The sequence below is a fragment of the Cyanistes caeruleus genome, chromosome 3 (genome assembly GCF_971803275.1).
Source record: "Cyanistes caeruleus chromosome 3, bCyaCae1.hap1.1, whole genome shotgun sequence".
Lineage (NCBI taxonomy): Eukaryota > Metazoa > Chordata > Aves > Passeriformes > Paridae > Cyanistes > Cyanistes caeruleus.
This window is the reverse complement of record NC_141703.1, coordinates 69,883,559-69,906,726: the sequence shown is the minus strand read 5'-3', so window position 1 is coordinate 69,906,726 and position 23,168 is coordinate 69,883,559. Positions and strand designations below refer to the sequence as shown.

General features: G+C 46.2%; 2 protein-coding genes and 1 long non-coding RNA gene across 19 annotated transcripts in view; 2 read left to right on the top strand and 1 right to left on the bottom strand.

The window, feature by feature from the left end:
- The window catches only part of NUP58 (nucleoporin 58), a 41,408-nt gene extending 33,646 nt beyond the window's left edge, over positions 1 to 7,762 (top strand). For 6 of the 17 annotated variants that reach the window (XR_015284729.1, XR_015284732.1, XM_086881794.1 and 3 more), the window contains one exon: positions 606 to 2,571. Coding sequence is in view for 11 of the 17 variants with exons in the window: in XM_086881794.1 (XP_086737920.1) it covers positions 606 to 775 (170 nt within the window). In the remaining 6 variants the exon portion in view is untranslated. Of the gene's footprint in view, positions 1 to 605; positions 2,572 to 5,891; positions 5,942 to 6,274; positions 6,425 to 6,914 lie in introns of those variants that run through there. The other 11 variants (XR_015284730.1, XR_015284733.1, XM_086881803.1 and 8 more) reach the window with 4 other exon arrangements.
- Positions 6,539 to 13,784, bottom strand: LOC147654222 (uncharacterized). The gene is made up of 3 exons (XR_015284734.1): positions 13,450 to 13,784; positions 13,264 to 13,338; positions 6,539 to 7,924 (listed from the first exon to the last, which is right to left on the bottom strand). It is a non-coding gene; the product is annotated as an uncharacterized LOC147654222 (long non-coding RNA).
- Positions 13,785 to 14,283: 499 nt separating this feature from the next.
- On the top strand, positions 14,284 to 19,683 carry SHISA2 (shisa family member 2). Its single transcript, XM_086881781.1, has 2 exons — positions 14,284 to 14,578; positions 16,674 to 19,683. The coding sequence occupies exons 1-2, from the start codon at positions 14,284 to 14,286 to the stop codon at positions 17,225 to 17,227; spliced, it is 849 nt and encodes a 282-aa protein (XP_086737907.1). The 3' UTR covers positions 17,228 to 19,683.
- Positions 19,684 to 23,168: the final 3,485 nt, after the last annotated feature.

Below are 23,168 nucleotides of genomic sequence, written 5' to 3'. Positions count from 1 at the left end.
CTTTGTTTCCAGTGCTGTTTTTTGGTTTGTCATAAAGGATGTTTTTAAATACAAACAGCTTGGCAAGGACTTTTTGAGCCTTTTCTGCCTCACATTTAAGGTGTGGTCTGTGCCACATATATTATAAAGGCAGGCAGAGGTAGCCAAGTCGGGAGGAAGAAGGCTGAGCACTCCTGACTCCAGCTTTGACATTTCACTGTTGTGAGTGAAGTGGGTGGTCCATGGTCCACCTGTACCTGCTGCCTTCCCTTCCACTTTAGGAGTGCACTGCATGTTTATGCTGAGAATTCGAGGAATTATGGCTCTTCTGTTGTACAGTTTCAGTGGGACTTGGTATGCTGCTCTTGTATGGATAATGGTATAATAGACTTGTGATTTAGGATATAATTGTTTGCACTCACTCAGGTAACCTCTGTTACTGCTGCAATGTCCAAGTTGCCATGGCAAGTCCTAGTGCTCTAGCAATGTGATTTACCATTGTTGATCCACGTTGGTAAAAAGTGTTACAACTGCTGGTAACAAAGTGGCTGGTGTTAAAAACTTCAAGAACAAATTTACAATCCTGATATAACTGATATTTTAAAATATTTTTCCTCCCCCATAAGGCTTTGGGAGCTCGACTACATCTGGGTTTAACTTCAGCAATCCTGGCATCACAGCATCAGCTGGCCTGACGTTCGGGGTGTCTAATCCTGCATCTGCAGGCTTTGGGACAGGAGGGCAACTTCTTCAGCTGAAGAAACCTCCAGCTGGAAACAAGCGAGGGAAAAGATAGGCGCCCCTTTTAGGGAGGGGGAAGTGCATCAACTTTCTTCATCTGAAAAGTCTATTTTTCTAGATTGATACATTAATTAAATTGCATCCCAGGAGATTTATAAAAATTTTGCTACTTTTCCCTAGTGAAATCATATTGAACAGCTATTTTCTTGTGAATAGAAACCCGTTTATGTATTTTTATTTTGGGCCCTAGTTTTAGAAATGTTCTATACTGCATTATTATTAAAGAATCTTGTAAAATCATCTATTTAACCTAATGTTAGTATCAGAATATTTTTTGTTAATAAGCTTTATACCATATGAATATATGCATATTTGTTTGGGTTTTTTTTTTTGTACAGATAAAATATATTCTAGTACAAATACTAGAGTTCATATCTTCTGTTCCTGGATATGGCCTTTAAATCTACTTCAGGGTGTTTTTGTGTATATGGATGTAAATATATACAGTACAGTGCACACATCTGTGTGTATGTATGTGTATATATATATATGTATAAAACACAGATGTGGATACCTTCCCCCACAGACAGATCTCCTTTTCTTTGTGTGTTTTGTTTCTCCATGTTGCCCTGTGGTCCCATATCTTGATGTTTCTAGGAATTTCAAATAGTGGGTCCCAGGCTGTGTCATCATTGCTTCTGTGTTTTGTTGTTTAAAACCAGCTGAAATACAATGTTTACTATTTCATAAAGTTTGGTAGATAGTGGTTAATAGATGTTTTGATTTGGTTTTTTTAACCTTTTTCTTGGCCCATTTATCAGCCAGGTCTAAAGAAGAATCTGAGATTTCAGTACAGACATTTCATAGGTAATGTTCCCAAACTGTTTTGATTGTTTTTCTCCTGAGCTGAAGAGTAGGGCACTGCAGGATTTCAGCTGAAAGCTCAGGATGCTACAAGGACGAGTTGTCAGGCTGGATGAGCTTTTCCCTGCATTTAAGGGAGATAGGATGCACTGTCCTAATGAAAACCCAAATTAAGTGTTCCCAACCGAAGTTAATTCATGAGCTTGACGTCAGCACTGCCTTAAAAGCAGTTGGGCATTGACTTTCAGACAAGGTGTACTACAGTAACTTGCTGCTCAAGAACAGGGGAGGAAAATTATGTAATTCGAAGGTTAAAGCTATTCCAGTACTAGTTTGTGATTCTCATATCACAAAAAATCATAGCTTGTTGTTCTGCATCTTCAATTTGGTGTGCACTAGGAATGTCCAGGAGAATATCTTAAGGAAATAATAGATCAATTGATTCCTTGCAAATAATGATACCAGGTTGATGTGTGAGCATGGAACTTTGGAGCCAAGTTGATTTTATGTAGAGATTTTGTTATTTGCTTTCTATTGTTAAAGTGTTACTATCATTTTGTATGTTTTGGAAGTGTCTGCATTCAGCAGTGATTGCTCTTTGACAAATGTTTCGTTTGTCACTTCATCTGATAAAATTAAGGGGAAACTGAGCACAGAATTCTTCATTTTTGTACTTGTATGTTATTGCATCTTTGTGAGCAGTCTCTTAGGAAGGGATATGTGTTTTTTTTTAATGTCACAATAAAAATAAAGCTTACGGTTTATTTTGATTTCAACCTGTTTTTAAACTTTTATTGGGCTGCAGTCAAAATTGTAATGTTTGTATTCCTTTGTTACTTCTTTTTTTAATAGTTAATATGTTAAACCACTGGACTCTTACAATGTATTAATTTGTGAAACTAATTCTAAATGTGTACTATTTGTCCATATGTGCAACTTACCATTGTGCAAACAATAAAACAATAATGCTGTGATCCTTGTAATACATATTGCCTATCTGAAAGATCATTTCCTGTCATTCTCCTACATTAGAGGAGAAGTGAAAACCTTATTGGCTAATATGTAGAACTGTTCCTCTTAGAGTTCATATAGTGCAGAATTGTTCTTGCAGAAGTTAGGGCCTTGATCCTGGATTGAAAGTGTGGAGGGATAAGGGGGTAAAGGGAGGTATTGTGCTGTGGGGTTGTCTAGAATTTCTTCACATATAATTCTATATTCTATATAATAGAATAATCGCATATAGTCGTACAAGCTAAAGTAAAAATGGAATTTAAAATAATTCTATTCCCAGACTATTACTTGGGTGGTTGAATTTAGCCATGATTTTCAGGGATCAGCACTGCAGGCATTGTCTCAAATTTCTTCCCCCCCCCCCCCCCCCAAATTTAAAGACATGTTAATATGATTAGAGTGTAAAATACAAAAGCATTCAAGGTGTGCCTTGGTTTTCTACAAGCAGGTTAAGAAGCTGATGTGTATTTAAAAGCCATGAAATTAAGTCTAGATTGTCTGTTCTGTAAAGAAAGAAAAGTTTGGTTTGAAAGAAGGTTCAAGTCCAGTGCAAGACTGTGGTTTCCTGTTAGTTTGTATCTTTTTGTACAGCTGTGGTATAAACTTATGTATGTGACCTCTTTCTTTTACTAGAAGTGACTTGTTTTTCCTTCAGCATTCTCCCTATAATGAAGACAACAGAAAGGAAAGAACAGTGCCTTTGCTTGATTCAGGAACCTCTTTCTGATCCAGAACTTTCTTTGAGCTCATGTATGTCTCTGTTCCTGTCCAATCAGTGATGTAGATACTACACTTACCTACTTCTTGTGGATTGTGAATGAGGAGATTCAAATAAGGTGGAGTGGGTCAGAGTTTATGCATCTTCCTCACCACAAAAAAATCCAAATTCAGCTACATTCCCTTCATCTACATGTTCCTAACAACTGCATTTTGGATCGTGATTGCATTTATGGCATAATTGTTAAAAAAATTGAAGTAAGGTTCAGGAATACAGCTTTAGTGGCGTTTCCACGTCTCTTTGATGTCAGTGGTAATTCTTTAGTTGTTTCCACTCCACTACTCATGAGGACAGTAGAAAAAATCCAGTCATTCATGCCAGCTCAGTCATGTTACTGGTTATACCTGGAATATCTCAGGAGAGGAAGCACCTTGTTAGATTCTTAATGGGAAGAGTATCTGTTAGTACCATAGAGCGTTAAAGCCTCATGCTCTATAAAAAGTTTGTTTCCCTAAAACTTTTTCAAGTTTCTAAGAACAAGTAACTATGTGCAAAAATTTCCAGCAATAAATGATGTAGTTTTGGGGCTAACTGCTGGGATTGTGCTGTCAGGCTCTTTCTCTCTTCCCTCTCATTAAGTACTTTCCAGCACTGTGGCTGCTGTCTCCAGACACTGATGGATGGTTAAAGTATCATGGCCATTGACTGGTATGGATTCTCATGGAAATGGGCACCTGGGTTTGGGATGGGGCTTGACATGGAGTTGATGCCTGCCACCATTCTGGAAGAATGCAGTTACCCACTATGACAGTATCCATGGAGCTCCAGCATAGCTGTGTTGTGCCATCTCCACTCAACCAGGCTGGTAGGTTCCATAAAAGGAGGATGGAGGTGTGATGGGGATGAAGTGTGGAGAGAGGTGAGGGGATGTAATGCACAAGGCTTACTGCTGTGAATGGGACAACTCAGTTCAATTCAGGATCATTTTTTCTGAGCTCAGTGTTGAATGTTTATCAGGTGGCAGGAGGCTGCCAGTTACATACTGCCACCACAGGACCCTTGGGGTAGCTGTCATGCAGCACGTGCAGTGAAACGGTCAGTGACCTGCCATGCCACTTAGAGAGCTGCAAGTCTGGATGAAATCCATCAAGGGATACCGAAAGAGCTGGTAGAAGAACTGGCTGAGCTACTTTCAATCATTTACCAGAGCTTCTGGCTAACTACGGAGGTCCTGACTGACTGGAGGTCAGCAAATGGGACACCTGTCTACAAGAAGGGTCAAGGAAGATCCAAGGAACTACAGATCTGTCAGCATGATCTCAATGTTGGGGAAGGTGACGGAGCAAATTGTCTTAAGTGCCGTTATGTGTGCAGGACAACCAAGGCCCAGCCAGCAGGGGGTTGTGAAAGGCAGGTTCTGCTTGACTGATCTTGTGTGACAAGGTGAGAAGTTCAGTGGATGCAGGAAAAGTTGTGTATGTTTTCCACTTGGATTACTATGAAGCCTTTGACACGTTCTCCCAGTGTCCTCCTGGAGAATCTGGCAACTCATGGCTTGCACAGGTGCATTTGTATCAGGAGTGTTACCAGCAAGGCCAGGACAGTGACCGTGCCCCTGTACTCGGCACTGCTGAGGCCACACCTCAAATGCTGTGCTCAGTTCTGGGCCCCTCAGTGCAAGAAAGACATTGAGGGGCTGGAGCGTGCCCAGAGAAGGGCAGCAGTGTTGCTGCTGGATACGAAATAGGTCACACGAACACAGCTTGAGGTGTGGTGAAAGGAAGAGAGAGCTTTATTTCTTCTCAGAATTTATAGGTTTCTGACCATGGCCAGGGATTGGATAGTCAGGTTAACACCTTCCCAACCGCACTGGCCGTGAAAGATGGCCATCAAAGACATGTATCAGAAAGAATGTATACATATCTATGTTTACAGTTACTGTCCTGGGAAAGTCTTTAGAAAACTATGTCAGCAAGCTCAGAAAACTGAGTTTTCAGGGTGACACAGCAGAGCTGGGGATAGGTCTGGGGCACAAGTCCTGTGAGGAGCTGGGGGTGTTTAGGGTGGAGAAAAGGAGCCTCAGGGGGGACCTCATCACTCTCTATAGGTGCCTGAAAGGAGGGTGCAGCCATGTGGGGGTGGGCCTCTTCTCCCAGGTAACAAGTGACAGGACAAGAGGAGATAACCTTAGGTTGTCCTAGGGCAGGTTTAGTTTGGTATTAGGGGAAAATTCTTCACTGAAACGCTTGTTGTCAAGCACTGGAACAGGCTGCCCAGAAAAGTGGTGGAGTCACTGTCCCTGGAAGTGTTCAGAAAGTGTTGGCTTGGCACTTAGGAACATGGGTTAGCAGTGAACATGGCCATGCTGGGTTAATGGTCAGACTTGATTATTTTCAATCTAATCAACTCTATGACAAGGTATGTCACCTTCTGTTTCCTTGTTGTAAACCTTTTCTGACACACTTTTTTTAAGGTGGTAGAATTTTGTTGGACTTCAATATTTGAACAGTCTTTCTGACCCATTTGTCTCCTGTTGCTAGGAGGTTTATTACTTAATGCTTTTTTCACTCTGCCTCAGGAACTTAATCTTTGTAACCCATGGCTGCTGTTAAATGCCGCAGTGACGAGGTGAGTAGGCTGCATGTTTCATTCGCTTTGTTTTCTGTTTTCTCACCCTTTAGAAGTAAGGCAATTCTAGATTATTAAGAAAAGATTACGATTAAGTTTAGAAGCTTCTACAAGCTAGAAGAGCTTCTGGTTTAATTTTACTTTTCTTTGAGTACAGATCAGCCCCCACCAGGATATCAGGTCATTTCTGTCGAACATTTGTATGGAAAACTTGGAATATATACTCCTGTCCTAAATAGGTCAATAGTTGAAGAGGCAAAAGATACTTATTTGTTCAATTAATGTTTTCCAGACTGATGGATTTCTCTTTTTTTTCTTTTCTCCTTAATGCAGGTATCGCTCTGCGGCGTGTGCTTGGTACCAGCAGGACAGCAGTTTATTAGAAAATCATGTAATTGCTTCCAAAATAAAGTTCTGATTAGAAGCTGGCATATAGCTCCTGGGTAAAAAATCCCTTGCTGGCTCTGTGCATTTAAAATGGCACTTTGTGGTAACAGGATATGCTTTTGGGGTAATGATGATCCTGGCCACAAAAGCAAGCTAGGAGGTTTTGATCAGTCACTGCGCTGTACTAAAAACAATGAAACACACACTTGATGAGTATTCAAAGTCAAGGAAACTTTATTATATGAAACTTGAAAAATAACCATGTACTCTTACTAGGAGGAGAAAGGGATAGATTCTCATGGGAAAAAAAAAAAAAGTGGTGACAGGCAGCTTGAGTAGACTTTGAATTGAGTGAAACCTTGGGGAGAAAAGTATGCACAAACTGTGTAGAGTTGGGTAGTCTATTAACTTCATGGTTAAGTACCTAAGTAGAAGCTACCCTAAAGTGAAAAAACATGCACTTTCTCATTCTGTTAACAGTGTTAGCATTCCTTGGCTGTTTGGGCTACCCTTATTTCTTTATTAACATACACATAAAAGGAATCTAACCTTTGAGCGTAAACACTTTCACTGTGGTTCTGTCTAGGGAGAAGATAGATGTGATAAAGGTGTCCTTACTGGAAAAAAAAAGGCCCTCTTTCAAAATGAATTCTGGAATGAGTGAACTGAAATGCTGAATGGAAGCAATGGCAGCAAGCAGGTAGTCCTTTGCAGTGTGGGGACATCTCTATCTCTGCTGGAGACCACTCGTTTTGTGACAATGTGTGGAGGAGTGATGAAGAGCATACCTGTATCTGTACCACCGTGCTGCCTTTGTTTGGTGCAGCTGTATGTGGCACAGCTCTTCAGAGTGTTGCCTCATTTAACAGCCACAGGGGTTCTAATTTAGCACTGGGTCAGACAAAGTAAATGGACAGAAGTGATAGGGAAGGAAGGTGCCAGCCTTAATGCCATGGAAACAAATCTTAGCAATGCACATTATATCAATCTCAAATAGGAATTAATCTTGTATTTTATTTAGTTGCTGACTAAGGAGCAGAAAGATGTTCACATACCTCCAGCAGCCATACCAGAAGCAAGCCTTATTCCCAGGGACAGGGAGACCTTTGTCTGCTAACTAAGCTTATGTGGCATGAACCACAGAGCAAAGCTCTTACCTGATCCCATGGTGGCAAAGAGAAGTTGATGCTGAGTACTGCTCTGAGACTGAAGAGGGAAGGCTTTTAACATTTCTTATGTTGGCTTCGGGTGTCATGATGTTGTCAGTGCCAATAGCAACCTCCCACTTGTGTTGGGTATGTGATAAAGAGGCTGGAACTGCAGAAAGACTGTGGCAGCTTGTCAAAATTTAATTTCTGTAATGGAGATGTAGGTCTAATACAAAAGCATGTTAGCTTCAATTTATACTTATTAGTAAAAATATCCAGCTAGAAATGCTCCTCTGTGTAATTCGTCATTTTGCACTTGAGAATTGTCACCTTCATCGTCACTTCTCCCCATGACTTATTTCTAGTGCTGCAGCAGCTGGTGCTTGTTGCTCTGTCATGATGATATCCACATTGCTGTGGCATCAGGGCTTGCCAGGCTTTGGAGCTGCTGGAATATACAGAGGCAGAAGGGATATGGGGGTAAGATCCTGGTCTCAGGTAGATGGATGGTGATACCTGGCCACCAGTGACAGAAATGGTAACATCAGAAACGGAACACTGCTGCAGAGTGCTGGATGTATCATTTAAAGTTAGCCCTGGGAAGTGGAGGGAGGAGCAAAATTCCAGAGCCTCTTTGCCAGGCTAGATAATTGTTGAGTAAGATAGGAGTCATTCAAGCAAATACAGTCTTCTTTACTTCTTTTCTAAGCAGTATAAGAAAATGTTCCGATCTAGAAAATATTCTCATAAATATTGTTAATTTTCCACAAGTTGCTGCTTCTTGCCTGTCTGCAGTAATAATTCCTATATAAACCCCCAAACTGCAAATTTAGCTGCACTAAGTCCTGTTGAGCTGTACTATGAGAAGAAGGCTTCTTTTCTTGCTGGAACCTCACTGATTTCACTGCACAGGCAGAAAGTGCAATAAATAGCAACAGCTGCATAGTGATGCTGCTTCTGCTGTATGGTGCCCAAAGCCTTGTCTTGCACAATGGCATTAGCAGGTGAACATCAGGAAATGTCTGCTTTTAAATATCCTTAGTTTTCTCTTCCTGCTTTTGATGAAGTGCTCAAGTTTTGTGCTCTGCGTGGCATAAATTGAAGTGTGAATGTGGAAAATTCCTGTACTTTCCTGGGGGTTTCTTTATTTAGTTTAAATAACTTTTTAATAACGATGCCTTGTCAAATTGGCCAGCCTCACTGTGAGGGCAGACAGTGAGATGATGGATTTAGCCCACAAGTAATTCTTCCTCTGTTTTTTGGCTGAGGAGTGAGAAAAAAAAAGATTAAAATTCTTTCCTTTTCTTGCTGGTGGCTGGAGTGGTTGGTGGGAGCAGAAGTAATAAATCAATTAGGAAACAGCATCCCTTTCAATTTGAAGCTGTGCACACCAGCTTTGTATCCAGGCTTTTATATATCATACAGCAATCTGTTGTGTCTGCAGCAAGTGGAAGCTCCAAAAATCAATGCACTAAGACTCGAGGGAGAAGAGCCTGACATTTGTATTAATTCAAGGCTGTCTGAGTAGTTGGACAACGCTAACAAGCTCCCTAAAGCTCTGCTCCGACTGGGCTGTGCTGAAACTGGGACATGTTTTCTGAGTGACAGCCTCCTCCTGCACTCGTGAATTTGTAGGGAAATGTCCCCCGGCACTTGGAGATGCTGTTACCCGCTCACCTCCCTTCAGCTGCATCTCCCAACCCCGTTATCAGGACAGCGGTGCATTTTGGAGCCAGACGGGCGATACGGGAGGTGTCTGTGCTGGCTGTGATAAGGTGGTGCCAGCACTGATTGCTGCTGTCACTGCGGCGTGTGCTGAGAGCGAGCACTCACAGCAGGAGCTCAGCTCCTGATGTGCTCAGTGCCGGCACAGCCTCTGCAGATTCACAGCCCAGCCCCTGAGGAGTGTGCTAACTTCATATCCCTTCATTCAAAGCTGGTTTTACAGTCCTTTGCTTCATTCTGTGACTGGGGTTTCCCCCCCCGCCCCCCCCCCAGGTCATCTTGATCTAATTATTTGCCAGGAAATGAGAGCCAATAAAAGAAAGCCTTTTGCTATGAGTACACATGTATTTTAAAATGTAGATATTAAATATGTTCCCTAAGCAGAAATAAAAACCAGTCCAGCTTATGCAATGAATACCACAATTGGAGTGGCTGTTTCCACCCTTAAATATATTGATGGTGTTTAAATTATACTTGCCATAGGTACACTAGTGTAAAAGGTACTCAATAACCAGGGTGGGAAGAAAAAGAAAAGCTACTAAGGTAAGCTCATATATTCTGGTAACTATCCTCACCTGGGAAATAGTGTTGGTATAACCTGTCAGTACAGATTGTGATCTCAAATTCAACAGTTCTCCATACAAACTCCACCGTGGAGTTTCAGTAATGCTACTCTTCTCACTAACTTCACATGGGGGCAGCAAGGCATTGCTTTCGCAGAGGGAAATACAGTTTTGCCTGAGAAGTGACTTTGCTGGGATTAATGGACAAGATGCACGGAATTCAACTCCAAGGTGATTTGTTTGTAAGTTTAAAAACCTACAAGCAAGAAACAAATTGTTTTTAAACTAACCTCTTGCATGATCAGAATGAATTCCTTTATTTTGTGCTACCAAGAAGAGGAATCTCTGCTGTTCAAGTGTACAGAAAGCAATAAAAATCTATCTTTTGTGGTAAACATGACCAGACTTTTACATACCAAGTCATCTAAACAATAGTACCATGATGATTAGTTCTAGCTGAAGACTTCAGGCTATGTTTAATTTACAGTTCTGATTTGTTATGGACAAATTACAGTTCTCTAATGCTATGGACACAACAGTAGAGCCAAAGTAATTCCAGAATCCGGATTTTCAAGATTTTTGATAAGGTTGCAAAATTGTTTCACAGTAATGATGTAACAGTAGGTATGTGAGCTAAATAAAATAGGAAAATACATGTATGCCTGTTAGGCATCCAGGGCTGGGCAGTGGAAAGCAGATAATCTCACTTGTGCCCAAGTGACAAAGCTATCAAGAATGAAACTGGAAATTCCAAAGGAGAAAAGAAGACAATATCCATCTGCCATCTGAACTTGATCACCAATGGGTTAAAAAGAGGAGTTGCTGCCAGTTTTGTGTTCTCTCTTAACATCAAGGGAATGTGACAAGCTACAACAGCGTGGGTTGAAAATACGATAGGGAAAACAAAACATCCCTAACAGAGAGAACCACTTACACACCCACAGAAGCTCACAGCAGCTTAGAGAGTCATGTCACAGGGTTTTCCTTTTCCTGGCCCTAGGAGACACTCCAACCAAAACAGACAGAGATACCGAATAAGGTGAGGGGTCTGTGTTCCTGTCTTGTCTTGGAGAATTTGTAGGATAGACACCCAAAGGGGAGGATAGCAACTGTTTCTTACTTATTGTTACAGTTTTCACTAATTTGCCCTTTTTCTTCCTCCCTTCCTGTCCTATGTGTTTTGCACAGCCAGCCCCAACAAATATTTGTGGTACCTTGCTGTGAATGGCTCAGCAGCTCAGACTCAAGGTGGAGTGTCCTCATGTTTCCCTCTCTTGAACTGGGAGCTGTTCAGAATGAGATGTGCTTTTGTATTGTTTCTTTTCTCATGTCTTTTTTATTTCTGTTGTCTTTTTTTTTTAAGTAGGAGCTGTTGTATTTGCAAAGAACTTTAGCACATGAGGCATGCCTAGGAAAGCAAAGCGCCGTGCTCTGAAAGCACAGAAATACTTTTGAAAAATTTCCATCTGGAGAGAGACTGTAATAGAAAAACAGCAAAATTGTCCTTGTTACAATAAGGAGAATACCTGTCAGTGCAGTGACTGAATGAATTTACAAGGTAAAAAGATACCACTGTTAGAGAGCCACTTAAACATATGGTGGCCATTATCCCACAGCAGCTCTGCCTTCAAGGATCAGCATCCAGGCTGGGCAGTGGCACAGGAGCTGTGCCACAGCTGTGTACCCAGGCATACAGGGGTGCAGGAACTGCTCTCACACAGCCAGTGCTGGATGTTGGCTCCTATAGATGCTGTAATGTGCTGTGGATGGACTCAGCCCCTACACTGCTGCTCAGGCAGTTTGTAGCTCAGGGTGTTAAAAATTATGTGGAAAATTCACCTTTTTCAGACAACTAGCAAAAGTGCTTTTAACTCTTACTTTCCCTGCTCTAAGAGAGACAATTTTTTTAGGACTAGCAGAACAGCAGGTCAGTTCTTCAAATGCTCCAAATAAAACATTGTATTTGCTTTCCTGAGATCATACATTTGGCTGGAAAGTGGCAAAGAACATTTCTACTGACCCTAAAGCCTCAGAAAACGATACCTGGTAATAGTAGTAAAAATTCAGAGACTTGTAGAAAAAAATAATAAAAGAAAGTTTAAGCAGGTAATAGAGATTTGTAGACTATGTGATCATTACTGAATACATATAGTCTTTAAAAATCTTTTCCCACTCCAGCATCTATATGGTATTTCAATTATGTCTAGAAGCTGCACTATGCTGAGTTTGATGGGATGTGATGTGTTTGGTGTCCTACAAAATCTGGGATGGGTTTATTTTACAGTGAAATAGATTGAACCAATGTAATGAGATTACTTGACACAGGAAAGTGAGTGAAAAAGTCACAGAAGAAAAGACTGCTGCTGTATTTATGTGTTTTCACATACTTTGGTTCTGGACTTTTGTGTGCTTTTAAATTTAAATCATAGGGATATTACCTGATCAGCTTGTAAAGACACTGAAAAAACCCACCCCAAACTCCACTAATTAGTCTATTACTAAATAGGATCTAAAGCGTTTTGCAAAGTGCCAAATGTTTTAAGTTTCACAAAAGCATAATGAGGTACACTATTATCTCTGCTGTTATCCAGGCAAGTTGAGACAAATCCTGAGCTTGAATATATAAAGTACCTGTTACAGATAATCTCCGCAGGGGATCTGGTGCAGGTATTTTGTTATGATCAAGACTCCTAACTTGGAGTACAGATTAGATTAGATAGTCTGCTTTTAACCTCTCTTCTCATGGTCTGGTTTTGCTATTGAAAGAGAACCACCTTACTGAGTGTCAGTGAACCATCAGCTCAAAGGATGGGAAAGTATTTTGCTTGCCACGTATAAAAGAATCAAGAAGCTGCTTTTCTTTTTATGAAAATGTGTGTATAATCCAGATTTAAGGAAAATGATCTCTTAGGAAGACCTCTGTGAATGTAGGCATTTAACAGCTGCTGTGCTGTCACTGCTGGCTGCCAGAAATCCAAAGACAGGTCACTGGCAGGAGCTCATGGTTCTAATTCCTTCCCCAGGCAATCCCCTTCCCTCCCCGTGCCCCATCGCTGATGGGGATGTCTTGAGCACTGTGTGCCGTGGGGGACATGGGCTGGGTGGACTGGCCAGGACTGTCTCTGGTGGGCTCCTCGTGCTGGAGCTGACAGCTCAGGGAGCTGCTACTCAGGTTTTGAGATGGAGCATCTCAAACCCCATCAGCTGAATGACTGCAAGTTGCTTCTCGTTTACCCAGCTGGACTGATTGGGTAATGTAAAACCTGTCACACTACAGCCCTATTTCCATCTTGGTAAGTTCAAACTTTTCCGAAGGCTAGCTGCTCCGGGTTACTAATCCTCTCTGAGGTAGGTAAGGTATGAGGTGTGTGGGAAGCACCTCTGCACCCTGCCCTTGCAGCAGCACGGCTCCGGCCATGGGCTGAGCTGCAGAAGGGCCGCGCTTGGGAAAGAACTCACTGGGAGCAGCAGCGAAGCTGAGGGAGCAGAAAGCATTTACCTGGTCACTGATTTGAGCAGAATCTGGTGCTCCAGACCAGCAGTTCAGTGAAAGCCCGTAGGTGTCAAAGCCTGGCTGAAAGGAGAACAAAAGAAGGGATGAAGATGGGGGGGGAGAAGGACAATAACTAAATTGAAGAAGAAAAGCTTGAGGGAACGAGAGAAATACACAACACTTTTCAGTTACCTTCTTCCCAGTGATAAATGCCTTTATAGCGGAATTTGAAACCAGCGCCACTTATCAGAGCTCCCCTGTTTGTGGTTTTTTATTAAAAGTATTTTTTTACTTGATGCAATGCATTGTAAGTCAGAGTTGCGGTTGGTGTCACGACAGCTGTCTCACAGAGAACGAGAAACCACAGACTTTCCTGACACTTCAGCAGCTGAAGGCGCATCCTCGTGCCCGGCCTCCGGCTGCCACTGACTTTTAAGAAGCCGTGAGGCACACACACAGGAGCCGCCTTGCTTTGGGCGCCGGTGCCCGGCGGGGTCCCCGCGCCCCGGGGCAGCGCCGCGACCCCCGCCGGCCCGCGCGCCGGCACCGCCCCGTCGGGCGGGGCGGGGCGGGGAGTGCGCATGCGCGCAGGGCCGCCCCCACCGCCTATAAGAGCGGGCGCGGCGCCCCCCGCGCCTGAGCGGCGGAGCGCGCGCGGCGCCGGACGGGGCGCACCGGGAGCAGCGCGGCGCGGGCTCGGCGCGCCCGACCCGCTCCGTCCGTCTGTCCGTCCGTGCGAGGATCTTAGGCTGCCGCCGTCCCTCGCCCATGGGAGCGGAGGAGGGCGCGGGCCGGGCGGGCGCGGCGAGGCGGCGGGGAGCGAGAGCGGAGTAGCGGCGCCTCCCGCTCCGCCGGCGCGCCCCGGGCGGCGGCTCCGCACCCCGCGGGCCGGCCCCGGGCATGCGGCGGCGGCGGGACCCGCGGCCAGAGTCCCCGCAGCGCGGCGGCTGCCTGCCCCGGGGGGCCGGGCGGCGCTGCCCCGGCGCGGGGGGGCCCTGACGGGGCGGCCGCCCCCCCGGCGGCGCCATGCGGGGCTGGCTGCTGCTGGCGGCGCTGGGCTGGCTGCTGCCGGCGGGGGCCGCGGCCAGCGGCGAGTACTGCCACGGCTGGCTGGACGGGCAGGGCGGCTGGCGGGACGGCTTCCAGTGCCCCGAGCGCTTCGACGGCGGCGACGCCACCATCTGCTGCGGCAGCTGCGCCCTCCGGTACTGCTGCTCCAGCGCCGAGGCGCGTCTCGACCAGGGCGCCTGCGACAACGACCGGCGGCAGGGCGGCGGCGAGCCGGGCCGCCCCGGCAAGGACGGCCCCGACGGCGCGGCAGGTGAGGCGGCCCCGGCACGGCGAGGATGGCCCCGGGCGTGTCTCCGGCTCGGCGGCTCCACGGGAGCCGTCGCGGGTTTGCGGCGATTTTCTTGCCGCCCCTTCCCCCCTGACCGCCGGTTTCCCCCTCCGTCGAGTCGTGGGGCAGGACGGATGCAGTCGGCGCCGGCCGGGCCCGGCGGCCGCTCTCAGACGGGCAAAAGTGCCCAAGCTGAAGGCCTGCCTTTCCCGCCCTTACCGCTGGAAAATCCCAGCCACATCTCTGTCGGAGCAGGTGACACCACTCCCCTGAGTCCCGGGCCAGCCGGCTCGGCCTGGCACAGCTCTGCCGCCGCTTTGAACGGGCTCCTCAGCCATGGTTGAGCTCCCCATTGAAAAGGCAAGGAAAAATGAGACAACCTGTATGAGCAGATCGGGAAAAGTAACAGGATATTTCAAAAGGACTCTAGCTGGTCCCCACTGTAATTGTGTATGTCCTTTCAGCCTTGATATCCCCACTTAGGACTGGTTTTACTAGATTGAATTTCAAGGATAAACTCAAATCTTTTTGCTGCTGTTTGAAAAAGCCCCGGTGTCTCCCCAGCACCCTTGCTGCCATCCACACACGCTGAGTGCGGGAGAAGTAGCCTGAAGTGATGTTATAATTAGGACAGATTTACTCTTGGAAAACTTGCTCATTACAGTGTGGAGCAAGTGTGTGCACCTGCTCAAGAGCTGCTGTAGCGCCAAGTGCAGAAGTGGAGATGGTGTTTTACAGCCTTTTGTTTAAAAGTACTAAAGTGATGGAAGAAGAGTGGCTTTTTGGTTATAACTCGCTTCATGTAATCAGCTGTGCCAGGAAGTATTCCGACTTGAGCAGACAGATAAAGCCCCCCTTTGCAGTTCTAAGAACAATGCATTTTTTTACAATTTTTTAAATTAAAATTTATTACTTTGCCGGTTTGGGAGCCATTGCCCTGTGCTGGCACTGATTAACTTGTGGGTCATTAGCAGTGGCTGCCTTAGCAGGGTCAGACAGGGTCAAGCAGGGATCCATAGCCCTGCCTGAGTCTTGGAGCTGCCAGGTTTTGGTGGAAGTGATGAACTCCAGGCATGCTGGGAGCATTCACAAGCACTGAAGGGAGACACCTTCCCTTTGTTATTTTTGGATATATCCATGTAGATTGCTTACTGAAGTAGAGAAAAAAACTTTTTCCCTGGAAAAAATTCCCTGCAGAATCCAAAATCCCTGGATTAGCTCTGCAGCTAGATGAAGCATGGAGCTTGTAACACCAGTGTGGGTTTGATCCCTGTATGGGCCGTTCACTTAAGAGCTGGTCTTGATTCCTTTCCAACTCAAGTGTATTCTGTGAAATCTGTACACATAGCCCAGATTCCTCCAAGGATGGTGTTTACCATCCTTGGGTGGCTCCTGATGGCACCAGTGAGCATTATCCATACTTTCTGCTCCCACTCCTTGCCCACCCTCAGTCCTCCTGCCCTGATGTCCCTTCATGAGGCCTTACAGGGAGGAATGCTGCCCCTTTGGAGCATGGTGCTGTCTCTGCACCGCCTGCTCTGTGGTTTCTCCCTAAAGCCAGGGCTGAAGTGTAGAACGGGTGGGCTTTCATCCCCAGGGCTGTGGGGTGTCAGAGCCCCTGTGACTACTGCCTGGTCACTGCCTGGCTGTCACCCTGCCCCAGCGGGCTGACAACAGCCAGAGTGGGCTGGTGATGGAGAGGGATGTCACGTGCTACCAGGCTTTGACTACCCCATGATCCTGAGCCCTCAGCAGGGATCCTGCCCCCAGGTATCTCCCTAAGGCACTGTTCAAACCCAGCTTTATCTTGCCTGATTATTCTAGTAGAGCATATTGGAGACACAATTTGAGGAAATGTGGAGCAGTGGTTGCTGTGAACTAGACCCCCATCAACAGGAGGGAAATTCAAAGGCATTGGGTTTAGCAGCCCTTTTCATCATTCTAGTATAAAATGCTTGGCTTGTATTGACCTGTGCTGGGAGGAGGTGGCCTCTGCTTGGACAAAGCAGGGACTTCTCCTGGAGCTGCCAAGGTTTGTCCTTGGCCCCCGGTGACAATGTTTTCCTTGCTGTTGCAGTGCCCATCTACGTGCCGTTCCTTATTGTGGGATCTGTATTTGTCGCCTTCATCATCTTGGGGTCACTGGTGGCAGCTTGCTGCTGCAGATGCCTGCGGCCCAAACAGGAGCCCCAGCAGAGTCGAGCCCCTGCAGGCACCCGCCTGATGGAGACGATCCCCATGATCCCAAGTGCCAGCACCTCCCGGGGTTCCTCCTCCCGCCAGTCGAGCACGGCTGCCAGCTCCAGCTCCAGCGCCAACTCGGGAGCCAGAGCTCCACCGACGAGGTCCCAGACCAACTGCTGCTTGCCAGAAGGGACCATGAATAACGTCTACGTCAACATGCCCACGAACTTCTCGGTGCTGAACTGCCAGCAGGCCACGCAGATCGTGCCGCACCAAGGCCAGTACCTGCACCCGCAGTACGTGGGCTACGCCATGCAGCACGACTCGATGCCGCTGACCCCGGTGCCCCCCTTCCTGGACGGCCTGCAGAGTGGCTACAGGCAGATCCAGTCTCCCTACCCCCACACTAACAGCGAGCAGAAGATGTACCCAGCTGTGACTGTGTAGTGCCACTGCCTTCCCATTCCCACCCAGCCGATTTTAATATCTGAACTGAACAGAGGAGAAATACTTCCTTGGAACAAAGCTCCCAGAACACCGCTTGTAAATAATTTTGAAAGGCTCATGCATGTCAGACAGTGTTTATAAACCATTTATTTTCATCGGGGTCTGTTGCCAGGAACTGTAAGGATGATATCTCGGAATTAACGTCGCCAGATACGCTCTCATTCCAGCGCGTGATTTACGGCGGCGAAGGATTACGCTGGAAATGCATATGTATTTCAGATCACTGTACTCATGAGATAAATGTCGGAGCCGTTAAGTGCCCTTCAGGTATGACATGGTCACAAGTATTTGCCTAATTAATTCTAGAAGGAGTTTTGTTACACTGTACAAGACCGCAGTACTTCAGAAACCTCTCTGCTCCCAGCTCCGTAATGACATTTCCCGTTGCTTTACAGACAATCACAACTGAGAGCCGAACAGTGCAATCCCTGTGTGCTGGGAGCTGGTACCAGCCTCCTTGGCTTCTTACACACACCTGCTTTGGGGTGAAATGCCACCAGAGGCTTGGTCTTGCAAAGATCAATTTTCCTTGTATTATGTAGGAATTAGAAGAGAGAATTATTCTGCTCTTCTTTCCAGTGCACTTGAAACGATTCTTGGTTTGGTTTTGTCTCAAGATCAGGACCCAGTAGTGGTTTGCACAGACTTTATCTTTGTGAAAGTTTTACTAAAACCAGGGTACGAGGTGCTTGCTCTTCCTGACACTCAGCAAAGCTTTTGGTACAGCTGGCAGTGTTTGAACTGAACCTGTCTTGGCAGAGAGAAGTCAGACTGTGATTCCAAACATGCCTGATTTAACCTCACTTCCCATGAAGCAGGAAACCCATGTGAATATGCCCATGAAGGTGTCAGCCCCAAAGCCTGCTTGCATTGGAGTCTGCCTGTAGGAAAATGGACTTTCTCTTGTCCCCCCAAGCCCATTCCCAGTCCCCTGCCCTAGCCCATGGGAGTGGGGCAGTGTTACACAGAACCCAGTTGGGATGTGAACGGGTTGGTGGAGGTTTGAAATCCATCCTCTTTTCTTCTTTACCATTGTGGCAGGGAACTAGGAAGGCACAGCTCTATTTAAAAAATAAAGTAAAAGGCCCAACCAAAGGACAAAGCTGCTTGTGGTGTCACAGGGGTCATGGAGGTGGTGATATGCAGATGGTAGAGGCACTTTACACCAGAGCTGTTGGCTCTGTCCTGCTTTTCTTCATCTGGGGAAAACACCTCTCCAGGTTGAAGAGGCAGCAAACAGATCATTCTAATTATATCACCCCCAAATGCAGCAAACTAAGGCTGGTTTTGTCTCTTAAAAATGTAGCCTCTGCATTTCCATCCACTTGCTCCTCAGCCAAAACAGTGCAACAGAAGACTTGAGGCCCTGTGCAAAACCCAAGCAATTACTGTAACCAGACCAGTGATGACAAAAGGTTTCTTATTGTCTGATACTGTATCAATATGTAGCAATAACTGTGATGCTATGTTTTGTATGTCTGTTTTTAAATGACAAGGAGTGTGCAGACGCATTGCCAAACCCAATGGTTTACTCATAAACACGCCACACACAGGCAGTCTGCAGCAGGCAGCCATGGTTTGGCCACTGACACGGGGAAATGAATAGGTAATTTATCCCAGATCTGTTGTTCCTGGCTGCGATCGCCCAGTCAGTGTGCAGGAGCTGGACAGAAAGATTGGTTTGTGAGGCCTGGCTTCCTCTCCCACCAGGCTGGGTGTCCTTGGGAAGGCGGCGCCCGGCTGCTGGAGGTGTCGGATGCCGCGCAGCTCGGGGATCTTCAGGGCGCTGGGTGCTCCAGGGCTGGGTGCTGCCAGGCTTCTGAAGGACCCCCTGCACTCTCTGGTCTCTGGGGGTGTAGGTTTCTACCTGCCCACCTTGCAGCAGGGTCACACTGAGCTGGCATCAGGTGCAGCTGCCTGTGCTCTGTCCTCCCAGGAGCAGGAGGTGCTTGGCCCTGGGTGAGCCCTGGCCAAGGCTGCATGGCCAGACAAGCAGCTCCTCCTGTGGTCGTGACCGTGCCCAGCTGTGAGCCAAGTCAGCTCCCCACCACTGCCTGCCTTGCACAGGCCACCTCCTCTGACCTACAAAATTCAGGTGAATCTTTGTATATTGTTTACTTGTTTAAAAAAAAAAAAAAAAAAGAAAGAAAAAAAAAGAATAAGTTAAATTTAAGTCTGTAGAAATTAATTTACAACTGGAGGCAGAGAAAGCGGAGTTCTAATAAAAGGAATTTTGTGATATGTGGTGTTTTTTTAATGTCATGTACAATAATGTAAAACCAATGTTACCATTTGATATAGCTTTTAAATCTCCGAAAGAGCACTTGCTTTAAAGTGTTTCTTACAACTGAAGAAAAAAGCCCCCTTTGTTTCTTAATAAATACTTTATGGTGTGACTTTGGTTTTGTTTGCTTTGTCATAGGGTTTTTATTTTTTCAGTTAATGCTTTGCTTTCCTGTATCTACAAAAGAACATCTGAGCAGCCCACCTCTCCAGACTAGCAAAACCAAAAGTTTGAACTTTTTGCTGTGTTTTTAAAGAATAACAGTAAACCCAGCAACTTTACATGGCTGAACAGTGTGCTTCAGTGGGGCATGTTCTGAGAGATGGGATGCGGGGAGATGGCATCTGAGCATCAGCTGAGGTGGGGATCCCTCAGCTCTTGAGTGGCTGGGGAGCAGTGGTGGGAGCAGGATGGGCCAGAGTCTGTCAGCTCATCAAGCTACCTCTTTTCAAAGAATGCCAAATATTCTGCATCAAATAGCATTTTCTGAGGATTTCAGTTGGACTCACAGTTACCAGCTGAGCATTTTGGGTGTGTAATTCTAAGTAAGTGGCTGTGCTGTTCCCATTGTCCTCTGCATGGGGACCCTTCTTGCTAGAGAAAATTCCATAAGTGAGACCAAAACAAAAGCCCCATGGTGCCAGGGGGCATAGCTCAGTCTAGGGCGAGGCCACTCTGCTTTCCTGGTGTTTGCTCCCTCCTGCTGCTGGTGATGCTGGCATTGCACTATGTGGGCAGGTGGGTGGCTGGAGGAGCCAAAAGGGCATGGAGAGGAAATTGGGTGATTGTTGGATCTGCATATTTATGACTCAAAAAAGTAGGAAAGAACAGTCTGGGGAAAACATTGTCTTGGTCAGGCTGTACATAGCACATTCCAAAATGCCACAGCTTCCTGGTGTTTGGGGGAGGCGAGGTAGCATGGCTGGAAGCAGAAAGCTGGCAGGGAAGGAGGGGGTCAGCCATGGCTTGGAGCAGATGTGCTGGGGTGATGAGTACTGCGCAGCAGGGGAGGCCAATAATTTGTATTAAAGCTTTTCCTTGTATTTTTTATCTGTGGCATTTCTTTGCCCTTGGCAGTTGTTTACTTTTAGTGCTGTGCCATGCTGGAGTTGGTGTGCACAGCAAGCAGTGGTGAGGGTGGGGAAGAGCCAGCAAACCCTACACAGGCTGGGCTGATGGTGTCCTCACAAGGGGATCTGAGGGCACAGCGGTGCCCCGAGGTGGCTGTAGGCAATCCCGTGCCCAAACCACTAAGCCAAGTGTGTGTGCCCCTGTACAGCTGCCACCAGCTGTGCCACAGTCATTAGGGGATGGTGGAGGTTGGTGCAATTCAGGGCCAGTGCTTACACGTGGCCCACAATGCCCAAGGGAAGTGAGCCAGGGAGCAGGTCTCAGCTCAGCACATAAACCTCAGCACCTCCCTTGCAAAACATCTCATTTGCTGCTCACTTTTGGTCTTGCTGGAGCTCTTCTTCTCCCTCCAGATTTTCTGCTTTTCCTCCCACTGAAGTTATTACTAAATATTATTCCCCACATATATTCCCTTCTATTTTTCCAAGCTGAATCTCATTTTATTGTTTCCTCCTCATATTTCCTGCTTCTCAGTAGGTCACTTTGTAATATTTCTCTGTCTCCAGCGGGGTTTGCGACATTTTCCTGCCCGGGATTACTTGCAAATGGACTAAACAAATCACATAAGCCTGTGCTATCCTTTCTCCCCTTCCCCATCTCCACTGAGTGGAGCCAGTTCCATGGCCACCCTGGAGGCTCCCAGTGTCCCCTGTCCCATAGGAGAGCATTTAATCCTTGTGACAGTATTTCTGTGCAGCCTGAATGGCCAGGTAACATTCACTGGTGCTGTAACAGCCTCCTGTGCCTCAGCAATGGGGATAGCCCATGGTGCTGGGCCATGTGCCACAAAATACCAGTGTGGGCTGCAGTGAGAAGGCCTCAGGTGAGCCAACACTGTGGTGTGGCTGCTCTGCACCAAACACTCTATGTACAGTGCTGGCCTCTCAGCAAGCCCTGGAGGCGAGGTTGGCACAGGTGATGTCTTGTCCCAGCACACTGAGGTGTGCCAGTGCCCCCATCTCCTGGGGGACACCCAGTCTAGCTTCCCCCCTTCTCCATCCCCAGGACATCCTACAGCCCTGGCACAGGGATGGATTTGCTCCCTCTGCTGCAGAGATTCCCCTTCCTGTGCCAACACTTACTGGTTTTTTGATTTGCCCACAGAAATGCTGTCCTAATTGCTTGGCTTAATTTGTCCTTTATACCTGGAAAATCTCAGCACACGGACCTGACCCCAGGCCTTTTTCACCTGACTTCTGACCCTGCACCTCCCACCTTCTCCAGCTTCTCCATGCTGGCTGGTTTACAACGTTTTCCCTTGTGTCATTTCCATCTCCTGCTTGTCCTTGCTGGGACAGACCTCTTGTGGGGGCAGCTGTGCTGGATGGGAACATCTGGAGCATCTGGTTCATGAGCAGAGGCACAGCTTCACTTGGAAAATACCTTCCCACTTATCATCAAAGGTGACATCTTCCAAAGACAAGAGCAAGGCAACAAACATTCCACCAGGCATGGCTGAAAAGTAGCTAGGTGTGCAAGAGGCCGAGTATCCTCTTACTCCCTGATTTTCATTAGAAGAGGGGAGACAAACCTCTCTGGAATGTAACAGGAGTCACAGCTCTCAGACTGCAAGTGCCTCCAGCATTGTACTGGCCTCTGTCTTTGCCAAGAGAAAGTTAGTTGACTCTACTTTTAATATTAATCAATTTTGGTGGCTGTTTCTGATGAGATGAAGCCATGCACGTAACAACTCAAAGCAGTCACTTTCTGCACTGAGCAAGGCCCGGTGGGCACATCCAGCTCACCAAAGACACTTTTTCCATTGCTTTCTGTTTGTATTGTCCAAAACACACCAGGAAATAAAAAAGAAAGCTCACCTGAAACCTTGAAATCTTGTCTGCCATCACAAGCTGTTGCAGAGACACTGTTTAGGCTTATAATAGCAAAAAGAGATTTCAAACACTTGAGAAATAATAGTAAAAAATCTTTCTCCTAAACGTGATAATCCTTTACTTTCAAGTAAATAGTCTCATATTGGCTGTTATCAGTCCTTCAGAAATCCTCCAGCAAAATCAAGGCAAACAGTGATGCATCAAGCTGAAAAATGTTTAATTCAACAGGTAAGTTGCTTTCCATCAAGCCTTCCTCATGCTTAATGCTGAACCAGCTCAGGGCATGGCCCACCCTGGTTTGCCTCTCTAGGTTAATTTGAAAACAATAAAGCAGGAAGGCACTGCTTTGGATCCCATCAATGCTATTAAACCAGGGCAAGTGGGCATCATGTCAGAAAACAGTAATAATGCAGCAATAAAATAAAACTACATCTCTATTTCCCTTCCAAGATACCGAGCTTCACAGGATCATAACAAAATTGGTTGGATTGGAGGGGACCTCAAAGATAGTCTAGTTCTAATCCCCTGCAGGAGGGACAGCTCCCACTAGACCAGGTTGCTCAGTGTTCCATCCTGGCCTCGAACACTTCCTGGGATGTTGAACCCAACATCCAACATCCTTCCATCAGATTTG